This window comes from Marmota marmota, unplaced genomic scaffold (assembly GCF_001458135.2).
Source record: "Marmota marmota marmota unplaced genomic scaffold, marMar, whole genome shotgun sequence".
Lineage (NCBI taxonomy): Eukaryota > Metazoa > Chordata > Mammalia > Rodentia > Sciuridae > Marmota > Marmota marmota.
Window position 1 is genome coordinate 7,527,807 of NW_026000000.1, and position 18,839 is coordinate 7,546,645.

At 50.8% G+C, this 18,839-nt stretch overlaps 1 protein-coding gene across 1 annotated transcript; it reads right to left on the reverse strand.

Annotated features, from left to right (window-relative positions):
• Nucleotides 1–2,692: 2,692 nt before the first annotated feature.
• Slc18a3 (solute carrier family 18 member A3) lies at nucleotides 2,693–5,497 on the reverse strand. Its single transcript, XM_015498971.2, has one exon. The coding sequence runs from the start codon at nucleotides 4,664–4,666 to the stop codon at nucleotides 3,071–3,073; it is 1,596 nt and encodes a 531-aa protein (XP_015354457.1). The 5' UTR covers nucleotides 4,667–5,497; the 3' UTR covers nucleotides 2,693–3,070.
• Nucleotides 5,498–18,839: the final 13,342 nt, after the last annotated feature.

Below are 18,839 nucleotides of genomic sequence, written 5' to 3' on the forward strand. Positions count from 1 at the left end.
ACCCCTAATCAGAGGCAAGCACAGACCTGGTGCTTGCATGTGGGTCAGTTGACCTTTGGAACACAGCATCCAGAAAGATGGATGCACTAAAGTCCAAGGTTGGAGGATCCTGGAACTGAATGGCCCTGCTGGCAGAAAGATGTAAAGTATTTGCAGGCAAGTGTAGGGCACTCCCAAACTAAGCCCAGAGATTGCAAAGACTGCCTAAGACTGTATGGCCAAAGTGGCAGTGTTCAGGTGAGAGTCCACCCTAGCACTATGCTGTTTTGAGGAGGCCATGAGGGCAAGGTCAAGTTTATAAAGTCCCTGCAGAAGGTGCAGCCAATGCTTTCTTCTTCCTTTGGTTCCCCAGAGGTGCCACATGGGTAACACTAGTCAGGCCTCATATTAGGAGCACAGACCTCAGCCATTGATTTCCTGGTGGTCTCCACCTGCCAGCTCTTCTTCTTCATGGGGCCAGCACCTACATATATATGAATATATGTCTTTCTATCTTTTTTGGTGCCCTCCCATCTGTATTCCTGCTGACCTGGTCGTGAAAGCCAGGGAAGGGATCTCTCCTCTGCTCTGTTGGTCCCACCCTACTCTGGTCGGGCATCACAGCGTCTCTGAGCTGCGACCCAGGTCAGAATTGCCACCTGCTGTCCCTCCTTTCACTTTTCTGCAAGGGTTTGAAGTCAGCTGGGTGCTCCCAGTACTTCAGGAAGCTCAGGTTGGGTCACGCGGACCCTCCCAGAGGCCACCGAAAGTATAGTCCTCTGCGGTTCTAGGTGAGATGAGAACACACTCGCGGAGTCCGGAGCCCTGATGGTGAAGCCCTTCCAAGCCCAGGCACCCAAGCTGCGTAATGCCGCAGCCTCCTGTGTGTTCCCCGACGGCTGTTCCTATCATGGGTAGACCTCCGAGGGTCCTGGAGCCTCTGGGCCCCGATGCCGTCGCTCCTTGGATAGTTCCTCCGAAGGGACAGCACCTCTGTACCCTGCCCTCCGCTTCCCCGGCTCCGCTTCCTGTGCCGCCCTCTGCCCGACCGGCCCAGCCCTTCTCACCTGCTCTCCTGGACTCTGTAGCCTCCGCTGCCGCAGCACCACCAAGCAGGACTGGGGGCGGAAACGTGAGCCAGAGGGATGGGGCTGGGGGAAGGCGCGTCAGCAGCGTAGAGGTGGGGGCTGCCACCTAAGCGGGTAGTGGAGCCTCCGACGTCGCCGGGTCCCCGCGGCAGCCCGACTGGCGGCTAGCGAGCCGCCGCGCCTCTCCTCTCCTTCCAGTTCCTCCTCCCTCCCCTTTCTCCTTTTCTCTCCCTCCCCTGGCCCCTCCCCCCGTCTCTCTTCCTCTCGGTCCTCTGGCTTCTGCAACCCATCCCCCGCGATCCCACCTCCCAGTCCCGGAACCTGCCTGGACGGCTTCCCTGATGATGTCTCGGACCAGCTGCCGGATTCAGACACAAGAACTGGGTGAAGAACGCTGGCCTGCCGGCGCCGGTCGCCCCCAAGCCCAGTCTTTCCCAATCTCCGCAATCCCCCAAGCCCCCCATCACTCACTGCTGTGTTTGCATAAGCAGAATTCGGTGTGTCGATCTGAAGGAAATGACTGTCCCCCTCCCCAGTGGCTAGGCCAGGCTCAAACCCTACATTATACCCCCTTTCAAAATAATAATAATGAATCAGCTTGTGGATCCCTGCAGGACATTCTTCCATTTGCCATCCCATCCTTTCTGGCACTTTGGGGTGGGAGGTGGAGTTGAGGAAATGCAGATTTGGGCCACCCTGGATGGCAGACCTGAGCTGCTTAGGACATTTGGCAAGAGGCACACATTCCTCCCAGACAACCCCTTTCCCATATAGATGCTCTCAGTAGAGTATATATAGAGTCACCACAAAGACAAACCCTGCTCACACCCACCTTGCCAGACTCAAAGACCAAGGCAGACATGCGCACACCAGCAGTACAAACACCCCCCCCACACACACACACACACATGGATGACCCTAACCCAACTGCCTTTTCTCTCTGGAATGGAAGGACTTGCAGCAGTGGTTGTGGGTTCCGTGACAGGGAGAATCCGGCACACTTGACCCTGGGGCTCCCAGTATCAGGACTCAACAATGGGAAACTTCTCTTCCAGCTCCCACACTCCCATCTTTTCCCTTCAGGACCCAAACCTGCTCTGCAGGGACACAGCAGAGGTGCTGACAACTGACAACTCCTTGTAGGATACAGTCTGCCTCTCTAACATACACATACTCCCTGAAAGATGGGGCCCATTTTCCTCCCTCTCTCCACAATAGCTCTATTCCTACTCCTTTCTGCAAGCCTGGATGGATCGGAATACTGGTAGGAAGGGAAGCCCAGCCTAGGATCCTAGGAGCTCTGGCCTGTTCCAGGAGTTGTCCTCAAGGGCTGGGTGGGGTACCCAGGCTTCCGCTGGTGCCCCCGGGCCATCTGCTGAACTTGAATAGGAAGGGCTATCTCTGGCTGAGATGAATGTGTGCTCTACTGTGTATGTGGAGAAAAGTCCATGATGGGTTTGCTTCCTTTGTATCCCCTTTCCCAGGTAATAAAAGAACCACAGATTCTCACGCGGCTACCAAACTCAGGGCTGAACTGGGGTTTGGAGTCCCAGATCACCCACCCTTCTCCCGGGCTTTGTGCCAATCTGCCCACCCTCACCAGTAAAGAGACTCGGCCTCCTCGGACAGACATGGTTTATTAATTCGGCCGGAGGTGCCGCGGGGCAGCAGGCCAAGTTTGGCACTGGGAAAAACCAAAGGGAGTACAGACAAACGTTCTGCTCTACGCTAGGGAGCGCTGAGGTGGCCGCTCACACACCTCCATCTCTGCCAGGAGTGCAATCTCTTCTCATACCTTGGTGCTCCAGTCCCCATTGGATAAGAGAAAGGGGAATAGGGAATGGGTAGCGGAAAGGGGATTAGGACAAGGAAAGAAAAGACTGGGATGGAGCTGGGGAACTCGCTGGAGGAGGCGGGCCCCGAGCCCGAGTTGGCCAGTGTGCTCGCAGGGCACCTTGACTCAAAGGGGGTAGGCTGGGTGGCTTGGAAGAGGAGCGGGGCTGCTAGCTGTGTGTGTAGTAGTAGTTGTAGTCATCCTCGCACCGGTCAAAAGGGCCAGGCGGGCTGCAAGGCTCGCCATCCGGGCCAGGCACAGAACGCTCACGTAGGCGCACCGCGTCATACAGACCCTGCGGCGGCTCGTCGAGCAGCACATCCCGTTCCGACCGGGAGCGCGTCAGGAGGCCCACGTTACGCAGGAGCAACAGGACCGGCGCATAGAGCAGGTTGGCCAGGCCCATGCCAAGGCTGAGCTGCTCAAAGCCAAGCGAGTGTACAATATGGCCAGCTACTATGGGCCCGAGCGCGTAGGCCACGGAATAGGAGATGTCAGCGATGGCATAGACGCTGCCGTAGACTGAGACGTGGCGCACGTCCACGAGAAAGGCTAACGTGGGCAGCAGCGCGGTGTCCACTAGTGCAATGCCGAAGCAGAGGCCACAGAGGGAGACCACTAGCGGCGCGAAGGAGCGGCAGGCTGGCACAATGCACGAGCTGGCACCAATCACTGCCAGCCCCAGCGCACCATACAGCCACTGCAGGTGTGGATAGCGCGCTGCCAGGCGTACGGTGAGGTAAACACCTAGCACGTGGGGCACAAAGGCCGGCAACCAGGCCATTCCCATCTCCCACTCCGACGCCGCCATCGTGTTCTTCATCCACGTGGCGATAGTGGGCTCGAGGAAGGCTAGGGGAATGTTGCAAGTGGTCAGCGCGCCGGCTACCACAGCGATGTAAGGGTCCAGCATGAGGCGATGGATGGGCGTGCCCACTGGCAGGTTGGCTCGAGCGCGTGCAGCTGCAGAGAAGGGCTTGGCCACCGCCAACAGCAACAGCGCGTCGAAGAGTGACACCGCAGCAAGCACGAGAAAGGGCACGCGCTTTCCTGCGAACTCATAGAGGATGCCCCCGAAGGGCGGCGCCACTAGGCTTCCAAAACTGATGAACGCCAGCGCCACGCCCAGCGCTCGACTGCGCTCGGGCTCCTCAGGATACTTGTCCGCGATCATGGCAATGCCGGACGTGTCGGCGAAGGCTGAACCCAGGCCCTGCAGGCTGCGTGCTGCGAACAGCGTGGCGTAGTCCTCAGCGAAGGCGAACATAACTGTGGAGGCAAACATAACGCCCAAGCCAATAAGCAGCGGCACATCGTAGCTCATGCGGTCAATGAAGGGCCCGCTCAAGGGATTCACCAGCAACTGCAGTATGGCCTTGGAGGCAAACAGAACCCCAATTTTCACATCTTCACTTTCCGTGGGGTAGCGAGGCCGCAAGATCGATCGGGCAGGCCCGGCAGCCGTCGGGGACGAGGTGTTGGCAGTGTAGGCGCTAGCATTAGCCAGAGTGGGCGGCGGCAGGGTGGGCTCCCACCCCTCGGAGGTCAGGGTGGGGCTCTCGCTGCCCCCGCGCATGTGAGCGATGTAGTCGGGCACGATGGGTACGATGACCATGTACAGCATGTTGTCCAGTAACAGCGCCACGCACACGATGACCAGCACCAGGCGCCGCTGCCTCTGGGGCTCTTGCAGTGCCGCATCCACCGCTTCCGACAGCTTGGTGGCCGCTGCCCGGGCCTGGCCGGCCGGTGCCGCAGGTTCCATGCCCCCACCTAGCTGCTCCTCCGAGGACGCCTCCACCGGAGTTGGGCACCAGCGTCCCGCAGTGCAGAGACCAGGGCGCGGGACTTCGGGGGCGCGGTCCTCGCCGCGCAGCGCCCCCTGTGCCTCAGGTGGCTGTGGGGCTCATGCCCCCGGGTCCAGGGAAATGCAAAGACTCCGTCTGGCAAGGAGCCGCCTCCGCTTTGAGCAGATCCTGGGACCCGCCGCCAGTGGGCTCAGGTGCGGCTGCGAAGGCGGGTGCGCAGAGGGGTTGGGGCAGAGACTGGGAGTGCTACGCCTGGGGAGCGCAGCAAGCACTCCCTGCCGTGCCGAGGCCGCTCGCGCGGGCCGAGGGGCATGCTTCTGCCGCCCGCCGGTTCACTCGCCCTGCCGCCGCGTTCCCCTCCCTTCGCGTCGGCTCTTGCCTCCTCCTCCGCCTCCTCCTCTTTTTTTCCTTTCCACTCGGGGCTGTGACGCGGCGAGTCCCGGCCCCCGAGTGGTGCCCCGGCCACTTGCGTCGCTCATGCTAATGCAACGTCGGCGGGGCGGGGGCCAGGGGCGGGGCGCGGCCGGGCAGGGGTCTTCTCCCTCGGTGCGCCGGGGCTACAAGCTCCTGGAAGGGGTCTTAGTGCAGAATGGTCCTGCACAAACCCCTAGAGATGTGCGCACCCTGAGAGGAACGGGCCCTCTGTCTCTTCCAGTTCTAGGACCTACGGGGTCAGCCCCCGCTCTTCTCATGGGAAGAGGGGCGCGGCCGCCAGTTCCCCGCAGCCCAACGGGAGACTGGGCAACCCGGGGCTTGAGATCGCCACCTCAGAAGGATTTCGGCGCACAGCGGGCTGGGAGCCCCCGAGGTGAGCCGTGCTGCGTCCATCTGTTCTCGCAGCTGGAATGTGGAGCCGCTACCCGAGGGGCGCTGGGCACTGACCCCCAAGCCCTTTCTCTGGCCCCGCCCCCTGGCTCCTTCCACCCCCGCGGAAAGGGAGGGGGAGGCTCAGAGACTGCTGGGCCTGCTGTGGACTGACCAGCCCTTCTTCAGAATGTCACCGCAGCTAATTCCCGGCTATGAAACAAGTGGGGATTGAGGGGGAAAGTCGATCGCCCCCAGGCAGGGTTCGCTAATACAACCCTGTTCCTTGCAGTCTCCCGCACTGCCTTGGCACCCTCCTCCCTCCCGCTTGCCTGGACTCTCCCTTCTGCTCTCTCAGTGCGGGTCCCCCAGCTCCGCCTCTTCTCCCTTCTGTTCTCCTCACCCCCTCCCCACTCTTAACTCCTCCCAGGCCCTCGCCGCACCAGACCAAGCCCTCCCTCAGCTCCTGCGAGTCTCCGCCCACTTTTCTACATACCCTGATTCGGCTTCCCCCAATTCCAGAGCCGCTTCCCAGCCCCGGGTGGGCTCGTCAGTTATGTCGTCCTCTCTTGGAGCTGTAAGAAACTCCGCCTGGGAGCTGCGCCCACTCACTACGCAAGGCCCAGCAGCCTTGATGTCTTGAGAGATTCAAGGGAGGCTCACCTTTAGAGAGAGTTGCACACGCCGAGGTGCCCCATTCTCAGCTGATAGGCTGAGCTGTCTAGGAGTGTATGCTGGGCCTGATGAGTCCCCAGAAGAGCTTTGACCCTGGATGGCACGTAGAGCCTGTGTTCCCCTCCTCAGATTGGCAGGAGAGAAGCTCGAAGGCAGCTGAGGTTGGGAGATTGGTGTTGTTGAGATTACAATTTGTCTCTCTTCCAGAGTCTCCAACCTCATTCTTCTGGCCTCAAAAGCAAACTAGCATTTTATTAGATCCAGCTTCTCCCACTGTGACTCCCACCTTGCAGGAGGCATCGTGATGCAGTACAAAGAACGTGGTCTTTAGAGGCAGACAACTTAGGATGGCCAGATCTGCCACTTACTAGATAAGGGGACCTAGGAGGAATTATTTTGCCTCTGTCTGTTGGTTACTTTTTCTGTAAAATGGAACAATGCTTAGTGTTCCTGGCTTAGTAAGAGCAATGTAAGTACTTGCTATTGTGATTATCATTGTAAAATGTGCTGTTTTATCCTCATGTCACAGTTGAGGGACATGTGAAGAGCAGATAAGACGTGGAGGCACCCTGGCTAACTGGATGGGCCCTCTGGTTAGGTGGGCATTGTGATTTCAGGCTCTGTCTGGGCTGGTGGAGGGTGCAAAGGGAACTGGGAAGTTGGCTTCTGTCCCTGAGCTCTCTGTGAGATGAGGCAATGGAGACCAGAGTGTCAGTGTGAGAGGCAACAGCTTTGCCATCTATTGCCCAATCTTCCCAGGCATCCCAGGGAAGGAGGAGAAACTCCTTTACTTGTGGCATTGCTGGCACATGCTCTACAGAGAACCTCCCTTTTGTCTGGGGGAGGGAAAGAACCCTATTGTGGGGACAGCTCGGCTTTGACTTTCCTTGGGTGATTCATAATCCCTATCTGGGACTTAGCCTTGGCCTCTGTCTAGTAAGGGTTTAGGTGGGAGTCCACTCCTGCAGCCATCAAATGGAAATGTATGTTGTAGAAGGACTCTTTTAGGGTAAGAGAATTATTTTAAATTTTATTTGAGAGTCTTTATTCATTACATATAATTCTCCAGCGCATCCTAGTCTCACCCTTAGCTGACTTTTCACATTTTTGTCACTTGCCTGGGTCTAATCATTTAAGACTTCTGAGCTCTTTGGACATTCCCATTGAGGCTTTTAAAGGGGGCTGTCTTCCACCATGCAGTGATTGTTTATGCATATGTTACTTGCCCTGTGTGATTAAAAACAGGAGGCAGGAAAGAATTTGAGGCTTAAGTTTTCTGTCTTGTGGCTAAAAAACAATGGAATATTAGAGAAAATTTCCCAGTAACTTCAAGGTGAAGACCGTTTCTCCCAGCTCCCTAGCCCACATAATTCATAGCTATTTCTGAGCATGAAGCCAAGTTGTCTCTGGGATCATGCTTAACTCTCAGTCCTCCATTCCTATATGGCAAGAATTAGGCTCACTTATTAAGCACTTGTTCTGTGTCAGAGGCATTGTGTGTTCAGTTTTACTTCGTTCTTTCTCAATCCTGGTGCAGTATAAATGCTATCCCCCTTGTCTTACTGGTTGAGGAAACTGGGCATAGAAGACCTGGATCTTAGCTCAAGATCCGTGTAACAGATCCTGGCTTTAAACCCAGACTGTGGAACCTGCCTTGTGGTCCTCATGCTGAGTCTTGTTATGCTGCAGCTGCTTTACCCACACCTGGTGGCTTAAGCAGATGAAGACCCAGGAGAAAAGGAAGGTAATGGGCAAGTTCCTTCAGCAGGCCCCAGGGACACTAAACTTCATTCCTCAACTTCCAGATCTGAAATCACCCCATCCCTTCTTCAATTAGCACCAAGGACTGGGTACAGGGGTTAGAGGTAGGCAATGGCCTTCTTCAGCAAAAGGTCTTAGGGAGAAGGATCCCCTGATCTGGGACCAGCTGTGGGAACAATCCTCTTTCCCTGCTGAGGATGTCTGGAGCTGTCCGTGGTGCTGGCCCTAGCGCTGTCACTTGCTAAACAGTCTCCAAGGGCCCAACTATCTTCCTGTGCCTGTGACTTCCCTTCCTTGAACTCTTGGTAAGTTTTTTCCCCAAGATTCCTCTTTCTAAGCATAACTTATAGGTGAAAGGAAGCTTCCCATCCAATCCTGGGAAAATGGAAGCTTTTTTTTTTTTTTAAACCACATATAGCCATTGTTACTGCAGGGTACATCTGTAGCACTAAGTTTCAGTTGAATGAGTTAAAGGAAGAAATTAATTTATTAAACACATAGAAGTACTTATGATGTGCCAGGCACTGTTAAAAGCATTTTACAAATATTAACTCATTTAATGCTCTCACCAACATTTGTATTACCTTTTTATGGTCAAGGACACTGAGGTGAAGTAATTTATCCACAGAGAACTCACAAGCAGTGGGGACTTATTCAAATACAAGGGATCTAGCTTCAGTGTCCATCTTCTAGTCACCATGATATTCTGATGCAAGACAGCTGAGAATGAGAGGACTTACCTGACAAGATATACCCAAATGCTTGAATCTTAGTAGGAACTTTATTATTCTTTGTGGCTAGAGATAGTTTGGTGATTTGGGCTTGACAACATTCTTTTCATTTTATCCAGTGGACACAGCTGTGGCCTCAGCCTGATAGAACAAAGTCTGTCTCCTGCTGTACTAGTGCCATGGGGAGCTGATTGGGGACTGGGGATTCCTGGTGTATGGGAATTTGGGGAGGGAGGGAAGGACAGCCATCCTGCACCATGCCTGGGTGAGGTCTGCTATGTATATGGGGGGCTCTTGAGTGGGTTGCAAGGTTGTGGTAGCTTTAATGGAGCGAGCTACCAGTCCAGCCTGGCCTCATTTCTGAGGAGGACATAGGGACACATCAATTCTGGGATTTTTGTCATTTATTACCTCACTAAGACATGGGTCCCTGAGAAGTGAAATGACTGTGTTTTCATGAGGAAGCAGGCTGGTGTGGTGGTGGCAGCATGTGGGCGGGGTGCCTGCTCCTGATTTATTATTTCTTTGTCTCCCTGGAAGCACTTAAGTACAGGCTTAGTTCCAATGAAGCTCATGAGCCTCTTTGGATTCCGGCACAGGGGTGAGGGGTATAGTTTGCCCAGGCCTAGCTACATCTCCCCTATATGCTGCCTTGGGAGGGCCCCAGGGCTTCAACATCACCTAATTAATTTAGGCTTCCACAGCCATGTATTTTCAGATTCAAAGGAACATAGTGGCCTGTGTCAGCTGTTCCCGGAAAACTGTGAGTCGGGTGGCTGGAAGCCAGAGCGCTACGTGCCTGCCTGGCTGCCCTTGGCTAGTCCATCCCAGGGCCCAGAAGTGCCTTGTGCACAACATAGAAAGGGACTGTGGCTTCTGCAATGTAGGTGAACCTCAAAGCCTACCTGCTTTCCTTCTGACTCTCAGATAGTTCACATGAACCATTGATTCAAAGCAAAGCCTCAAAAATCCCTCTGGTTTCTGCTCCCACACTTATTTCCATTCCAATCCAATGAGTCTTTCAGATTGATCTCTCTCCTCCATTGAGGCAGACTCCTGCCTGCTGTCAGCTCAGACTCTACATCTCCTCTTAACACTATATACCTCCCTACACTATACCTCCCTACACCCCTGCCTCCTCACTCAGTCAACCCACTCCTGCATGGACACCAACTGTTTCTCTGTAAAGTTCTAGGCAAGCTTCCAGGCTCACAGACCCTGCATAGCCCCCTTGCTTCCTGGGACTGCTGCCCAGCTTCTTCCCTGAGCATTGTAGCCTTCCAAAATGCCTCTTTCCTCCCATCTTCCCTAATTAATCCCAGAGCTCTTACCTGTGCACCATTGAACCAATGTTCTTACGGCTCCTGCTTGTTTTCCTCTCCTTGGTTCCTGAAATAGTGTAAACAGCTCCCCCCAAGCCCCAAATTCCATCAAATTTCCTGCTCCTCTGGAATCTATCCCACATAACATTGAAGCTATTCTCCCAAACCAGGCTTGAAGATAGGTGCTGTGGCTTGCTTGTGACAGCACCAGCTGTAGCACCTTGCATGGGAACTGATGGGTCAGTGGTGTTTGAATCCACTTCTACATTTATTAAAATGAAAATTAATCAAATAAGTAATACAGAAAAATGTTCTTCTTATAGAAACTAGAGCATGATAAATATTTGGTCTCCTCTGCCACAATTATTCTTTTTTCCTTCTATTTTTTTATTTATAATTTTTAAATTAGTTCATTATAGATTCACTGACTTTTTGTTAGTGCATAATAGTTACACATAATATTGGGATTCATTTGGACATAATTATACAAGCATGGAATATAATTTGTTCCAATTCAATCCACAGTTCTTCCCATTTCTCTCTCCTCCCTCCCACTGTTCCTTTTTTTTTTTTTTTACTTTTTTTCCCTCAGTCCCAGAAACTGTATTTACTAACCCAGTACAAACACCATTTCAAAATTATGTTAATTACATTTATGGCAGCTGATTCCTCTTGATGTCAGTTCCTTTAACATCAGTGATAATCCACTGACTGAGTTTCTTAGGACAAATATGACCTAACTCTACATACACAAAATTACCAGAAACTTATAAACCTGCAGTAACAGTCCAGGAGACACAATTACTCTTTTCAAAGTATATTTTTCAACCATTTTCTTAACTCTTTCCATACATATATATGAGCTCATATAAAATTTAACAAACATTTTGCTCACATAAACATATTTAAGATTTTTTTTTTTTTTTTTTTGGTGGTGGTGGGGTTTGAACTCCAGGGCTTGTGCATGCAAGGCAAGCACCCTACCAACCGAGTTATATCCTCAGCACTATTTAAGAATATTTAACATGAATTTTGTTATATATGTCTCCTCTGCTCTCATTTTTCATTCAACACTCTATCCACTTTAGTCTCTAATTAAAATAGCTCTATTTTCTTAAGCTGCTGAATAGCTTTTGTGTCATTTTTGTTCTTATGAGTAAACCAGTGCTTTTTAACGTTTCCCTATCAATGGACATTTAGATTATTTCTGATTTATAGATGTTACAGTGTGACAATGAGTCTTCTTGTGCTAGTGTGGAGATGCTTAATGATGCACTAGTAACTGGGATTGCTGAAACCCCAACAATCTCTACCCATTTTACATTTTAAAAGAAATTTCCAAATTGCCCTCCAGAGTGGTCGCATAAATGTATCATTCTTCGAGCAATGTGTGGGGGGTACAAGTCCCCCATGCCCATGCCCGCATTCACTCTTTACCAGTATTTTCCCCTTTCATCAGTCTGATGGGAAAAAAGTGGTATTCAATATCATTATAATCATTTAACTTTTTAGTTGGCCAAAAAACTTTTTGTATATTTATTAGCCATTTGTTTTTCCTTTTTCTCTCTTTGCTTTTCTATTAGGTTGTTTGTCTTTTTTTCACCTGAGTTGTAAGTAATCTCAATATTTAAAACTGGAATATCTTTGTCCCAGACATGTACATTACAGATTAAAATTATTGATACTTCTTCATTACTAGATTTGATATTTTTATTTATTGGGCAGGATAAATGAGAGTGGATATGACATTGCTGCATCAGTTAAAACCCTTCAGAGACTCTTCATCAGCAATGGGAGAGAGTCCAAGTTCTTTAATTTAATATAAAAGGTCCTCTATTATTCATCCATCTCTACAGTCTCAATGTGATGCCCATATTTGATCCTGATTTCATCACCTTCAATCTCTGTCTGTCTCTTTAACTTGGAGCAAGTTGACTTAAATTCTCTGGGTCTAGGATCTGTCATTTAAAAAAAACTTACAGAGTTGTCCCTCCTTTACAAGTTTCTAACTCTGATCTTGTGCAAGTTACCTAACCTCTCTGAAACATACCTACCCATCTATAAAATGGGTGCATTTACAGTACCTTATAGGGTTCAATATAGATGGAATGAGATTACTTGTAAATTTTGATGCTATTGTTCATTATACCACCTCCTGTTTGCCTAGAGGACTTCTACTCAATTTTTATGATCAAATCAATCTCCACCCCAAATAGAATTATTTTTTCCTCCCTTGTGTCATGACCACATACTTCTTGCTGTACATATCACAGTATTTTACAATGATGTGCTCTGCTTCCTCTAATGAAGTGTATACCCTTGACAGTTGGGTCTGAGACAGACAGGTCTCACTCCCTGACTGGTACAGAACACCCTGAATAGTTAACCATGGAATGGAAGAATGCACCTGTTTATCATTTTAAAAGAATTAGGGCTTTCTCATTGTGCCAAAGTTCTGTTACCCTGGAATGTACTGGGAAATCCTTAATGGGAGGATGAGATTTTCCTGAAAAATACTCTCAGATATACCCTGAGGAAACCGGGAAATGGTTCCCCTGATTGAATAGTTGAGTAGGCAAAAAGATATTAAAGGAAAATTGCATTTTGCTATCAGAGCTGCCTCTGCTGCGAAAACCAAGAGTATAGATGAAGGCCACCAGTCATCTTTCCAGATTCTGAGGCTTGTCGGAGCTCAGTCCAAGCAACCAGAGTCACTTCCATTTTTAGACTTGACAAGCATGGGTTTGGGGTAAGGACAAGCTAGTTCTGAGGACAGAGTCATAGACAGGGGACCTGTGTGGGAGGATGCATCTGTGTCTCCCTGGCACCCAGCACACTGTGGTACATGGAAGGGCTTTGTGAGAATCTAAAGGAGATACTCATCACCGAGCCAGTCATTCTGAATGGGTAAATAGTGACCATCTACTCTATGTGCCTGGCTAATGTGATCACAGCTTCAAGATTATCTGTCTTGAAGTCTCTGAAAACAGGCTCCCAGGTGTGGACATGGATGGTAGAGATGCAAGAAGAAGGCCCCATCTAGTGGGAAGATTGGGCTTTGAAGAGCCTGTGTACTGTGCCCACAACCTCACTGCAGAGGGGCTGAGTTTTGTACAGGGGTTTCAAGAGGGGCAGTCGTGCTTGTAGTCAGCCCTGTGTCAATGACTTGTGTCTGTCTGAGTGGCTGGAAGTCGGGTCTTTCCAGCCTGGCAGCTGGTGCCTTGTCCAGACAAATCCGTGATGTGAGAGAGGTCAAGAGCAGCCGCAGTGCCAGCTGCAGCACCATGCCAGCCACGGTGGAAGGCTTTTATCATTATTAGTTTTCAATCTCATAACACCCTGTGAGGTAATTCCTCTTCTGGACTCTTTTAGCTGAAGATTGGCAGGGCGGGAAGATGGAGTAAAGTACCAAGGTCACAAGCTGTCTGACTCACTGTTTGGTCATGTGGCTTTAGTGCTTTGGGGGCCTGTGGTATTCTTCCACGGCCTTCAAAGCCCTGTTTTTTCCACAGCACCTCCACTTCCGAGGATCGATGCCGCCGTACTCCCCCGAGTGCTGGTCCAACCCCAGGTACCTAGGAGCAGGTACCCTTTATTTCCTTCATCGTCAGACAGATTGACCTCTGTCCTTGTGAGCTCTTGCTGGGGCTATTGCAACAGCCTCTTGGGAGGTCCCCCGACTCTAGTATTGATACCAGTTCTTGATCCCCCAAACTGCTCTAAGAGTCAACTTTTAAAATAGAAATCTTCCCCACAGTAGGTACACAATGGAGAGTTGTTAAAGTAATCAGCCTCCTGCTTCAAATTCCCATTGCCTGGGGTCGGCCACCCACTCATCATGGTTTCCAGGCCTCCTATCTGTGGTCTCCAATCTCCCCAATGCTGCTCTTCCTAGCACTCTCTGCCACTTACAGCCTCGGCTGCCCAGGATGACCGGGTCCTGCTGGGCCAGCCCCACTGTTGACTATGTCCTCTTTCCCAGATGAATGGGTTACTCCCTGCAGGGAGCACATGCCCACACGTGGATCTCCACCCTGACATCACGGGGAGGGATTCTGGGCCATGTTCAACCCATCTCACATCTCCCAAGCCCACCATGAGGCCCCAGACTGAAAAACACCTGGAAGGGTTCTCCACATGCATACATGTCTGTATGGATCCCTCTGAAGTGAGGCACATTCTTTTTATCTTTATTTTCACGTTAAATGTTGGTCACAACTCACCAAATTGGTTCTATAATCAACAAAAGGCTGTTGACCTGTACCTCCTTACCACATCTTCGTCATGTCAGTACTGTCACTCCTTCCCATTTTATTTGAGATGAAACTGAGATGCAGAGAAGTGAAGTAACTTGCTCCAGCCCACACCACCAAGAAGATAACAGAGCTGGGCTGGAACCCTGGCAGGTGGCCCCCAGCCTGCTCCCTACCACCCTCAACAAATGTGGTTTTGATGACGATTACAAGCCTCAGGGCTAGGTGATGCGTGGGACACAAGGCCACACTAAGCTTCCTCAGAGATGTCCTGAAGCTCCTGTCCACCCTTGGGAATTGGCAGAAGAAAAGAATGAGCTGGAGCTACCACCCTTCCCTCTGGGTCCAGCAGTAGCTGCAGGTGATCCTGCCCAGAGCCCTGATCTTGCCCTTGTGGGGAGTTAGGGACAGTCAGCTTGGACTGAAGCCATTGGTATCCAACCCTTTCCTCATCTGCTATTTATGCTCAGGGACAGAACTGGGCCTAGGGTGAGAGGTGAGGCAAATCCCCAGTGAGCAGGATAGGTACCAGAGCAGTTCTGGGAGTGCTGGGCATCTAACAGTGGAATACTGGACCATGACACCCCCATCACTACCCAAGACTACATGCCCATGATGGTTACTGTTTCAAGTACATGATCTGTGATCCTCTTAAGATCTGTCATGACTGTGTTCCCAGCACCTGGCACATGTGAAATGAACACATAAAATGTTGCTCACCTTGGAGACTCTCAAAGAGAAGAAAGTGTCCAGAGTTCTCATCCTCTCTTGTTGAGGTTCAAAGATGTTAAACATATCTCAATAATCTTAAGAGATCTCTACTGTGTCCACATGGTACAATGAGGCCCCAGGGGAGATCTCTACGAGATCAAAAGCTCTGGGCTGATAAATTGAGAGCCTAAGGGGATCTGACCCCTGAATTCCCAATGATGTTTAGGGTGGGGATAGAGAAAAATCTCTATATTTATGTTGAAATAATTAGCCCCTTGGGGTATGGAGAAGTGGTGCAGGACATCCCTGACAACCCTGACTATGACCTGTCCATATTGGTCAAGTTCTTTGGCAAACCCTGATTCATTGTTCTCTGAGCAGGGGAGGGAAAGTCTCTTGAATGGCCTTGAAGGGTAATGTGAACAGGAACTCTGAGACTTCGCAGGTAGAGATGGGAATGTGGATGTGGCCTCCATCCTTCCACAGCTGTGAGGAGACAAGGCAGCATGGGTTGATGGCTGTGGGGAAGGTCACCCAGGCACTCTGATTTAGTTGGAAACATGATCTACTTTGAGTGTCAAGAAAAATAACCAGAGCATTGTTTCCCAGCTAAGATGTAATTGATTAAACTGCATTTAAAGTTAGTGTCAAACTAAAGCTTGATGACAAACATATGGCAGGCATCGCTTACAAAGGAGGGTGCTGCCTCCCTCAGGTTGTGCAGTCCCACTACATGAGTCAGACCACTGGTGGGCTTCATGCCCCACCATACTGGCTCAGAGTGGACTGCCTGTAACTGATAGATGCCATTTCTTTACTTAAATTCCTTTGATATCATCTAGTAGCACACAACATGGCCCAGAGTGTTTTCATTTGAGCCCAGATGTTGTGTAAATTTCAGACTCCCTTGTGCAGTGTTCAGTCTGCATGGTGGTTGATTGGTTCAGAATGCCTCTGTCCTGCCCCTGTGGCTGGAGAGAGGAGAACAACAGGCTCTTGACTAGCCCTTCTCAGCTGTCCCTAGTGAGAGGTAGGATCACTGAGAACACCACAGGGCTCAGGAGGGGCCAGCCTATCCAAAAAAGGGTTTCTACTCATGGTGGGAGCAAGGGGCTGACCTGAGCTGTCCTCCCTCTTCTATGAGACCTCCATGAGAGGGATGCGGAGAGGCCTCTGGCCCAGGACTGAGGCTATATATGAAAGGGGGAGAAGAGGACTTTTCTGTGCAAGAGTGGAGAAAGGCTGCTCTGCCTGAGGGCAGAAAAGAACAGCACACCCTGACATGGTGGAAGAAGACTGAGGTCACACTAAGGTAAGTGCTCCTGGTGGTCATGGGCAGGGGTGTTGTTGGAGTGCAGACTCCCAAGGGCTGGAGGGGCAGTGTACCCAGTCTTGGTGAGCCACAGGGTTTCCATGGCTAAGCAAAGGGACCAATACAGAATTCCCACAGTTGGAAATCTTCTTAAGCATGCAGTTCTAGATACAGGATGTTCTTTCCAAAAGGTAGGACCATTTTTATATCTCTTCATAGATAAAGCCAATGGTCTCTAAAAGCCTGATGCTGAATTCCACTGCATCTATTGTGAAAGGTGACTTTTTAAGGTTATTGCCTTAAAGTTATTTTGAGGGGAGGGTACCAGGGATTGAACTCAGGGGCACTTAACCACTGAGCCACATCCCCAGCCCTATTTTGTATTTTATTTAGAGACAGGGTCTCACTGAATCGTTTAGTGCCTTGCTGTTGTTGAGGCTAGCTTTGAACTGGCGATCTTCCTGCCTCAGCCTCCTGAGCTTCTGGGTTTACAGGTGGGTGCCACTGGCCTGGCTACCTTAAGGTTATTACCTTAGAGGAACCAAAGAGCTAACAGGAGATCCTTGCCATCTTGTTTAATAACTGCTCTTTGATGATTAGGGATGTGGGTGTCATGCCCTTCCAGGCCCTCTGATCTAGACTCCACTTTTGCCTCAACTCAGCATACCCTTATCTACTGCCTTGGGTCTTTTGTGTGACCTCCTGCCCACCCACCCCCAAAGGCATTCATTTGCCAGTCTCATTCCCTGCTGTCTGTTCTCGACAGTGAACCTTCCCAAACTTCCTTATTTAAAACTCTACCCCAGCACTTTTTATCTTCCTCAGTTGCTGACACATGACATGGTTCATGGATTATGTGTACTGTCTGTCTCCCTCCTTAGAAGGCATGCTCCATGAGAGTGGGGTGGGGGGGAGATGGTGGGGAGGTAAAGAGTTGAATGTCAGCTAGAAAAGGGAGAATCTGACCACCCATGGCCCAAGGAGAGCTATAGAAGAGTTGGAAGCTTCTAAATTCCTGTCTAAATTTGGGTGCTAGTCCAGTCCATGGCATGTAGTCAAGGCTGAACACCTGGTCCCCTCTGATGTGAGTCCTGGGAGTAGCAGCTGCTGGCATGCAGAGACCCTTGAGGAGCTGCTGAATTAACTCAGAGTGGAGGTGGTAAAGAGATGGTGTCCTACCAGAAAGCCAGGATTCAGGAAAGCCCCAAGGTTGGGGGCATGTTCAAGGAAGGTGGGCTTAGGGAGGAGTTAGCTGCCTGTAGAAGCAGGTTTGGTAGGAAGGGGAAGCTGAGCTGATCATAAGGGACTTTGAGAAGACATAACAGAGAGAAAGGGAGGGGGTTCATAGAGGCAAATCTGCCCACTCCTGGGATTGTGAATGCATCAAAACACAACCCAGATGATCTCAGCCTTGATGACAGTCTGGAGAGACTGAACTCTGATCTCATAGTCACTGACCTTCCCCATCTTGCTTTAGCTTGTTCACATTCTCAATAGAACTACCACTGTGGTGGTCCCCATAGCCCCTCTGCCTGGGAGATCTGTGTTCTTCTTTCCTGGGGCCACCTCAGGAGAGGGCAGACCACAGCCCTCCTGGAAGGGGCCTGGTCCCAAGGGAATTGTAATCTGCCAGTTGTGAACCTCCTTATGGGTGAAAATCATAGACTAAACCTTGCAGGTACAGACCACCACCCATGAAGCTGGAGACTTTCTAGAAGGGAGATATTCTGTCCAGCTTCCCTCCTTGGCAGGACTGTGCCCTCCAACAGCCATGCATAGAAGGGAAGGAGGCATAGATGGTCTCTAATGGCTTATTCAGGATCCTGTAGATCCCAGTAGAAGGAGGCAATCAGGAGCTGCCTGGTAGTCTCATGCTTCTCTGCCTCTGCCTGCCGGGTTTCTGTTCTCGCGACTAAAAGGCTCAGAGGTCACTCCAGTTGAACTGGGCTAACTGGGCTGCACGAAATAACCACACAAGAGACACAAATACTTTTTTCTTTGGGGTTGCTGTGACGGCTCCTCTGACCTTAAGGGTCCGCAGAAAGAGAGAGAGAGAGAGCACGCTCTGACCCCTTTTATTGAGGAGAAGCTATTCAAATGAGGCAAGGGGTCAGGTTTCAGGGGCTGAGTCTATCTTCTTGATGTCCACTGTCAGCAGGTTGACTGACACCTGGGTAGGCCACACCTAAGGGCAAAGTAAGAGGAGGGGACAGACACAAGGCACTTACATGGAAGATTCTATCCTAAACAGGGCAAGGGGTTATATTACAAAGGAACAGGTGAGCATAGCTTCACCCATGGGGCTGTAGCAAGACACACCCATTTCTGTGACTGAGCGCCTCAGCACCCAGCTGGGGAGTGTAACTCAGTCACCCGTAAGGTTGGCCTCCCACATCTGCCCCCAACCCTAATAACTCAGATATTGGTTCTGAAGAAGAACTAAATGATCAGGCTGGCACCAGCTGAAGGACCCACCAAATCCCCATCCTTCAGTGTCAGGAATAGGGTGTAGACGGTGGGAAGGGGAAGGAGAAAGGGCAGGGGCAGGCCAGGCCAGGCTC

Excerpts from the sequence above, each read along its gene's own strand:
- Slc18a3 (XM_015498971.2), bottom strand. The coding sequence starts at position 4,666 with ATGGAACCTGCGGCACCGGCCGGCCAGGCCCGGGCAGCGGCCACCAAG.